The sequence below is a fragment of the Cebus imitator genome, unplaced genomic scaffold, assembly GCF_001604975.1.
Source record: "Cebus imitator isolate Cc_AM_T3 unplaced genomic scaffold, Cebus_imitator-1.0 Scaffold356, whole genome shotgun sequence".
NCBI lineage: Eukaryota > Metazoa > Chordata > Mammalia > Primates > Cebidae > Cebus > Cebus imitator.
This window is the reverse complement of record NW_016107671.1, coordinates 1,854,516-1,863,076: the sequence shown is the minus strand read 5'-3', so window position 1 is coordinate 1,863,076 and position 8,561 is coordinate 1,854,516. Positions and strand designations below refer to the sequence as shown.

At 40.7% G+C, this 8,561-nt stretch overlaps 1 protein-coding gene across 3 annotated transcripts in view; it reads left to right on the top strand.

Annotated features, from left to right (window-relative positions):
• ZNF790 (zinc finger protein 790) overlaps positions 1–8,245 on the top strand; it is a 20,068-nt gene extending 11,823 nt beyond the window's left edge. For all 3 annotated transcript variants that reach the window (XM_017506455.2, XM_017506458.2, XM_037730633.1), the window contains 4 exons: positions 680–762; positions 2,913–3,033; positions 3,323–3,418; positions 6,530–8,245. In XM_017506455.2, the coding sequence (XP_017361944.1) occupies positions 754–762; positions 2,913–3,033; positions 3,323–3,418; positions 6,530–8,211 (1,908 nt within the window). In that variant the 5' untranslated portion in view covers positions 680–753 and the 3' untranslated portion in view covers positions 8,212–8,245. The remainder of the gene's footprint in view (positions 1–679; positions 763–2,912; positions 3,034–3,322; positions 3,419–6,529) is intronic.
• The last annotated feature ends 316 nt before the right edge of the window (positions 8,246–8,561 follow it).

The window sequence follows — 8,561 nt, the reverse complement described above, 5'->3', positions numbered from 1 at the left end:
GGATCACAAGGTCGAGATCAAGACCTCAAGACCATCCTGGCCAACATGGTCCCGTCTCAAAAAAAAAAAAAACAAAACAAAAAAAACTTGCTTCACAAAAAACTGACTACTTGCCCAACACAGCCTTCCTTTCAACTTTGAGTCCCTTTCATGAAAAAGCCATCCTGAGACTTAGTGTCACTGAAAACATAGGAGGCAGAGATCATGGCTACTCCTGTAAGGGAAAGGCCCAGCTCATCCTTCATTCAGTAAAATAAGAAATCCTGAAATCCAGAGGGTGGAATACAGTATTCAAAGTGAACAAGCTTTGCATTCAGCAAACCTATGATATTTCCTAATAGTGAATTTGAGCAAGAGGCCCATTTCCTGATCTTTTAAATGAGACAAGTAACTGACATTCATAAGTGGGTTGAGGATAAAGGTTAATGTATGTATATATGAATTTAGGGCAAGCCAGAATTGACTTATCTAGTAGTATCCTGATCCATGTCATGATTTTGGCATAAGTAATTAGACTGAAACTCCACCCTACTTTTGTTGAATCTCTCTGGTTTTGGATAGGGCCAGGATTTCTTCAGATTGATTCCTTCTGACCTGTGTCCAAGGAAGAAGATGGCATTCCTGTTTGTCCATTTGAAAGCTCTGAGAAAGCCCTGACCTCATGATTCTTTCCTTCTAGCTCTGCTTTCTCAGCACATTGCTTCATCAAGAGAAGAATCGAGAGGAAGACCGGTAGACTTGGAATGTTAAGTCATGGCTCATGTGAGTTGTAGTTGCCTCTCTTCAAAAATATAACCTATTTATATCACATCATGTGAATATTTTGTATTGCTTATCCTTAAACTGCTTGCCTGAATCACTATTGAGCATCATAAGTGATGATTGTGAAATAGTCCAGTGCTTTCCCTAGATATCTCCAACCAGTATGACCAAATCTATCCACCAGGGCTTTCAGTATCTCCTGTGTCCCAATCTGGCAGAGCACTGAAGGAGATGAATACATTTCCTTAAGGGGAACTGTATAGACTTTTGTTTCAAACCCATGGCTTAACAAGATGGGATGGAGTAATTAAAGGGGACATGCTACATAAAGGCTTTTATTTACTCTGTAGAATGGGATATTTAATCAACACGGGAGCTGGAGTTCGTTGGTATTCATTTAGGTATGTGGCACTTTATGATGCTTTCCTTAGCGGATATTCTGGGAAGTTGAGTTCACAGAAATCTGGGGTTTTCCAGGAAATTAATGAGAGGTTAGTATCATTAACAATCCGAGGCTGGGTGCGGTGGCTCACGCCTGTAATCCCAGGACTTTGGGAGACCAAGGCGGGCGGATCACAAGGTCAGGGGTTCGAGACCAGCCTGGCCAACATAGTAAAACCCTGTCTCTGCTAAAAAAAAAAAAAATACAAAAAACTAAGGCCGGGCGCGGTGGCTCAAGCCTGTAATCCCAGCACTTTGGGAGGCCGAGGCGGGTGGATCACGAGGTCAAGAGATCGAGACCATCCTGGTCAACACGGTGAAACCCCGTCTCTACTAAAAATACAAAAAATTAGCTGGGCATGGTGGCACGTGCCTGTAATCCCAGCTACTCAGGAGGCTGAGGCAGGAGAATTGCCTGAACCCAGGAGGCGGAGGTCATGGTGAGCCGAGATCGCGCCATTGCACTCCGGCCTGGGTAACAAGAGCGAAACTCCGTCTCAAAAAAAAAAAAAAAAATACAAAAAACTTAGCCAGGTGTGGTGGCAGGTGCCTATAGCTCCAGCTACTCCGGAGGCTGAGGCAGGAGGATCACTTGAACTTGGAGATGGAGGTTGCAGTGAGCTGAGATTGTGCCACAGCACTGTAGCCCAGGCAACAGTACAAGACTCTGTCTCAAAAACAAAAACAAAAAACAAAACAAAAAAAACAATCCAGGATAAGTTATTCTAGGCTGATATAGCCTCTCATTGTTATTGACAAAAAACTCATGTGATGACTTTCGCAGTCATCACTTATGACACTGAATTTGCTGATTGTCAGCTGCTTAGCTAAGAACCTGGAGATTCTACATATTTTCCACAGAAAATAATATTCAGTCAAAGAGTGTATCTCTTGAGAATGCTCTCAATTTAAACTAACAGAAAACTCAACTAAACGTAGCAGCATAAGCAAAGAATAGTTACCTTGGCCAAAGACTCTGTGTGCACAAGTCTGTTTGTGCCCAGTAAAGACTGCTTACAAGCAACAAAACCCCCAACTTTTCTCACGTAATAAATCTGGGTTTAGTTCTTCCCAGCTGGTGTAGCCTCTCAGTGTTATCCACAAAAACCTCATATAATATCTGTTATTCTGGGCTGCCATTCTGATGTTTTGGTATTTGTGATTTGAAGATCATAAAGATGTGGTGACTAAGCAACAGGAGTTTTTAAGAGCATGTAGGCCAGGTGCAGTGGCTCATTAGGACTTTGGGAGGCCAAGGCGGGCAGATCACTTGTGGTCAGGAGTTCGAGACCAGCCTGGTCAATGCTGCAAAACCCCCTCTTTACTAAAAACAGAAAAATATTAGCTGGGCGCAGTGGTGTGCACCTGTAATCCCAGCTGTGAGGGTGGCTGGGGCACAAGAATCACTTGAACCTGGGAGGCAGAGGTTGCAGTGAGTTGAGATTACACTACTGTACTTCAGCCTGGGTGACAGAACAAGTATGTCTCGAAAAGAACAAAAGCAAAGGAACATGTAGGCACTCAGCTTTAGTCACCCTTATTCCCTCCCATGTCATTTCCCCCAAAACCACAGGCAGCCAACTCCAGTTTTTGCCCAGTATGTGCCCCACTCCTTGCAGTGCCCCTTTCCAGCTTTTCCCCTTTGATCTGAAAGGGGTTATTATTTTTAAAAATATCACCATTAATATTTGGACTTGTTCTTTCAACAGTTGATGTTCAGGGACGTGGCTATAGATTTCTCTCAAGAGGAGTGGGAGGGCCTGGACCTGAAACAGAGGGATTTGTATAGAGATGTGATGTTGGAGAACTACAGCAACATGGTTTCACTGGGTAAGATTCAGCATTTGTTCTTAGAAATTTGGGCTTTCTGTATTGTGAAGTTTTTAATTGTGTTTTAAAACACAAAGGGTAACTTCTGACCTTTGTTTTTGGGGAAACGGTTTGTGCTTTGTAAATCTGGCAATAGGTATCATCAGTGGGCACCTCCATCTTTCCCATCCTTTATAACTTATTTCTGCCCTGCCTGTAATTGTTTCTTTCCGTTAATAACCAAGGAACTAGTTGCAAATTTTAGAATCTTTACCATGTGATTTTTTGCTGTTTCTTATCTTCTGAGCAGGTCTTTGCATTTATCAGCCAGATGTGTTCTCTTTATTGGAGAAAGGGAAAGAGCCCTGGAAGATTTTGACGGATGAGACAAGAGGACCTTGCCCAGGTGAGTGAGGGCTGAACAGGCACAAGGAGGCCGTCATTGTGGATAACAGCTCAGCTGCATAATGAGGCAGCAACACCTCTGAAATATTGGTCTGGTTTATCCCTTTAAGAACAAAAACTGAGACAGGCATAGTAGCTCACACCTGCAATCCTAGACTTTGGAAGACTGAGGTGGGCGGATTGCCTGAGCTCAGGAGTTTGAGACCAGTCTGGGCAATGTGGTGGAACCCCATATCTACTGAAAAAAAAAAAAATTAGCCAAGCATGGCAGCATACGCCTATAGTCGCAGCTACTTGGGAGGCTGAGGCAGGAGAATTGCTTGAACCTGGGAAGCGGAGGTTTCAGTGAGCTGCGATTGTGCCACTGCACTCTAGCCTAGTTGACAGAGTGAGACTCCATCTCAAAAAGAAAAAGAAAAAAAAGACCAAGACCAAAAACTGGCTGAGTGCAGTGGCTCACACCTGTAATCGCAGCACTCTGGGAGGCCAAGGCAAGCACATCACCTGAGGTCAGGAGTTCGAGACCAACCTGGCCAACATGGTGAAACCCTGTCTCTACTGAAAATACTGAAATTAGCTGGCGTGGTGACACACACCTGTAGTCCCAGCTACTGGGGAGACTCTGGCAGGAGAATCGCTTGAACATGGGAGGCAGAAGTTGCAGTGGGCCAAGATCATGCCACTGCACTCCATCCTGGGTGACAGAGCAAGATTCCATCTCAAAAAAAAAAAGAAAAAAAACCAACCAATACCAAAAATCTTTGATAAAGTCCTGAGACCTAGATAGAGACAAAACCTTTTCCAAAAGAATTTTCTCTTCACTCCAAATACCACTCGATTTTTGTGCTCTTATTTTTTCACTCATGTAACAAAAAGGTAAGTGCCGTTCTTTTCTCCAGTGGCCCTTATTTTATCTGTGATTTGGATCAGGTTCCTTTCCATCTCTGTTTTTTTAAATTTAGATATTCATAAAATTCTTCATTCGGTAAAAACAAAACAAAACCTTTTTTACCCATCCCTTTTGAATTTTTCTCATCTTTCCTGGCTTCTCCTTGCTTATACATTGGCTACATTCATTAGTTCATTCTTTTGATCAACATTTATGGATTTTCTCATTTTAGGCTTAGAAGAATTAACAAAGAATATGTAATCTCTTAAGAAACTTTTTGTTCTCTTCTGTGACTGGAACATGGCCATACATTTCTGCATAAAGGGCTCTACATTAAGAGAGGACCTAATAGTCTGCTTAGCTGAAAATTACAGTAATAGGTGAAAACAGTTTCTGGTCACAGTGAGAAAGAAGTGGCAGAAGAAAGGTTAGGGCTCATGAAGTACAACTAGGAGAACACGGTGTCATAAAAAACAAGTCCGGCCAGGCGCAGTGGCTCATGCCTGTAATCCCAGCATTTTAGAAGGCCGAGGTGGGCAGATTACCTGAGGTCAGGAATTCAAAACCAGCCTGGTCAACATGGCGAAACCCTGTCTCTACTAAAAATACAAAAATTAGCCAGATGTGGTGGCGGGCACCTGTAAACCCTGCTACTCAGGATGCTGAGGCAGGAGAATCGCTTGAACCTGGGAGGCAGAGGTTGCAGTGAGCCAAGATCACGCCACTGCACTCCAACCTGGGTGACAGAGCAAGAATCCATCTCAAAAAAAACCAAAAACCAAAAAACAACAAAAAAAGACAAACCCTGGCTTGCCTGGTTCCCTGTATTCTCCAGCTTTTCTTCTCTAACAGTAATCATCATCTACAGATTATTCAACATTTATCCTATGTAAGGCAGTTAATAGAAGTAGTGTATTATTCCTTGCAACAGACCTCTGCAAAGCGATGTTTTATTCCTTTCTATAATGTGGAAAATTCAGTCAAGCTCAGTAATTTTCCAATCACCTAAAAACTGCTTTGAGTTAACAGAACTGGAGTCTGAAACTGCAGTTCGTTGTCTTTCCATTGCCATACATTACTGGTCATAGTTTATAACTAAACTGCCTTTCAATTCATTCAGTCATTGATGGAGTACTTGCTCTGTCTCCCAAGAAAAATTAATACCACAATCATATGACAATTGTACTTGATCCTAAATACATATAAAAAAATGAGTCACAGAAAAGTCCTATTATTCTTAGCTTGGCCCGACTCCTTCTCCCTTGAACAAAATTCTCAAACTATTTTGTTGTTAAGACAGGGTCTTACACTGTCACCCGTGATGGAGTGCGGTGATGTGATCAGGGCTCACTGCGGCCTTGACCTCCTAGGCTCAGGTGATCCTGCCACTTCAGCCTTCCAATTAGCTGGGAGCACAGGAATGCACCACTACTCCTGGCTAATTTTTTTTAGAGATGGGGTTTTCCCATGTTGCCTAAGCTGGTCTCAAACTTCTGGACTCAAGCAATCCATCTGCCTCAGCCTTCTGAAGTGCTGGGATTACAGGTGTGAATAATTGTACATGGCCTTCAAACTATTTTTCTTTCTGAACTATCATGCATCATTATCTCCTTTAGCCTAAATGCATCATACCCTGATATTGAGATCCTAGTACTTTGGTAACTCTGGATGAGATTGCTTCCCTCATATTAGACTGTTGCTCTGCTATTTCCCAGCATTTCTATTTTTAAGCTCTGAATTATATAAGACATTCATCATAGTACTTAAAACTTGTAGATATTTTCTGAGTTGTTATTCTGTTGCTAAGGTGGTACCTGGATAATCATTTTTTATTGAGCTCCTCAGATGAATATGATCAAAATAAAATATACTTATCATCATTTGACTCAACTTGTATTATTTCTTTTAAATTTCTACTTACGTCTTGCCTTTTTTTCATATTTCTCATATTTGAGAATTTTTTAAGCCATTCACTTCTGATATGATTTATTTCAAGATTTTCTGTATCTCTTTTAGAAGTTTTATTTCGGCTGGGTGTGGTGGCTCATGCCTGTAATCCAAGCACTTTGGAGGCCAAGGGGGGCAGATCACCTGAGGTCAGGAGTTCAAAACCAGCCTGACCAACATGGTGAAATCCCGTCTTTAAAAAAAAGAAATTAAAAAAAAAAAGTTGTATTTCTTTTTGTATGTAAAACAGTATGTTTTTACCTTCTTATTTTTCAGACATGCAATCCAGGTGTCCAATCAAGAAGTTATTACCAAAAAATGGCATTTTTGAGAGAGAAATAGCCCAACTGGAAATAAGGAAAATTTGTAAAAACCACAGCCTTGAATGTTTGTGTTTTAGAGGTGATTGGGAAGGCAATGTTCAGTTTCAGACACTACAAGATAATCAAGAGGAATGTTTCAAGCAGGGGATACTCACCTATGTTAAAATGCCCACTTTTAACCGACACCCAGACTTTAATCTGCACCAGAGACTTAACACAGGAGACAAACTGAATGAATTTAAAGAATTGGGGAAAGCCTTTATTTCTGGCTCAGATCATACTCAACATCAGTTAATTCACACAAGTGAGAAATTCTGTGAAGATAAAGAATGTGGAAATACCTTTCTTTCTGATTTGGAGGTTACTCAATATCAGACAGTTGACACTGTTAAAAAAACATATGAATGTAAAGAATGTGGGAAGTCTTTTAGTTTACGTTCGAGTCTTACTGGTCATAAGAGAATTCATACCGGAGAGAAACCTTTTAAATGTAAGGAATGTGGAAAGGCCTTTAGATTTCATTCACAACTTAGTGTCCATAAGCGAATTCATACTGGTGAGAAATCTTACGAATGTAAGGAATGTGGGAAGGCCTTTAGTTGTGGCTCAGATCTTACTCGACATCAGAGAATTCATACCGGTGAAAAACCCTATGAATGTAGTGAATGTACAAAGGCCTTTAGTCAGCGATCACATCTTATTAAACATCAGAGAATTCACACTGGTGAAAAACCTTATGAATGTAAGGAGTGTGGGAAAGCTTTTACTCGTGGGTCACATCTAACTCAGCATCAGAGAATTCATACTGGTGAGAAATCTCATGAGTGTAAGGAATGTGGAAAAGCCTTTATTCGTGGTTCAAATCTTGCTCAACATCAGAATGTTCATGTTGGTAGGAAACCTTATGAATGTGAGAAATGTGGGAAAGCCTATATCTGGAGCTCACACCTTGCTCGACATCAGCGAATTCATACTGGTAGGAAACCTTATGAATGTAAGCAATGTGGGAAGACTTTTACTTGGGCTTCATATCTTGCTCAACATGAGAAAATTCATAATGAGAGGAAATCCTATGAATGTAAAGAATGTGGAAAGACCTTTCCTCACGGCTCAGAGTTTAATCGACATCAGAAAATTCATACTGGTGAGAGAAACTATGAATGTAAGGAATGTGGAAAGACCTTTTTTCGTGGTTCAGAACTTAATCGACATCAGAAAATTCATACTGGAAAGAGGCCATATGAATGTGAAGAATGTGGAAAAGCCTTTCTCTGGGGTTCACAACTTACTCGACATCAGAGAATGCATACTGGTGAGGAACCTTATGTATGTAAAGAATGTGGGAAATCTTTTATCTGGGGTTCACAGCTTACACGACATAGGAGAATTCACACTGATGGAGAACCTTATGGATGCAAGAAAAGTAGCCACATCTTTAGTCACCATTCATATTTTGCTGAACAAAAAATTCATAATGGTGCAAATCTCTGTGAATGGACAGACTATGGGAACACCTTTTGTCATGATTCAAACTTTGCTGAATACCAGAGTATTTACACTTTTGAGAAATCCTATGAATTTAAAGATTTTGAGAAAGCATTTTCTTCAAGCTCTCACTTCATTTCACTCTTGTGACATATTATTATGTACAAGTGTAGGAAAGGCTTTATTCATAACCCATTAATTTTGTTTATTTTTTTTCTCTTGTGGAACCCTATAAATGTAAGTAATATTGGAAGCATTTTGACAGGGCACCCAATACATCTAGCAGCAGCAGCAGAGAATTCATCATGCAATCAATATAGGAAAGAAATTACTGATCAGTTATCAATTACGGAATATCAGTGTAAAATTTTATATGATAGCATGAATTCTCTTTGAATCATACTCAAAACATTCTCATCAGAGATGTTGCATAAAGAATTTGTATATAATTCAGCCAGTCACAGTGGCTGACACCTGTAACCCCAGCACTTTGGGAGGCA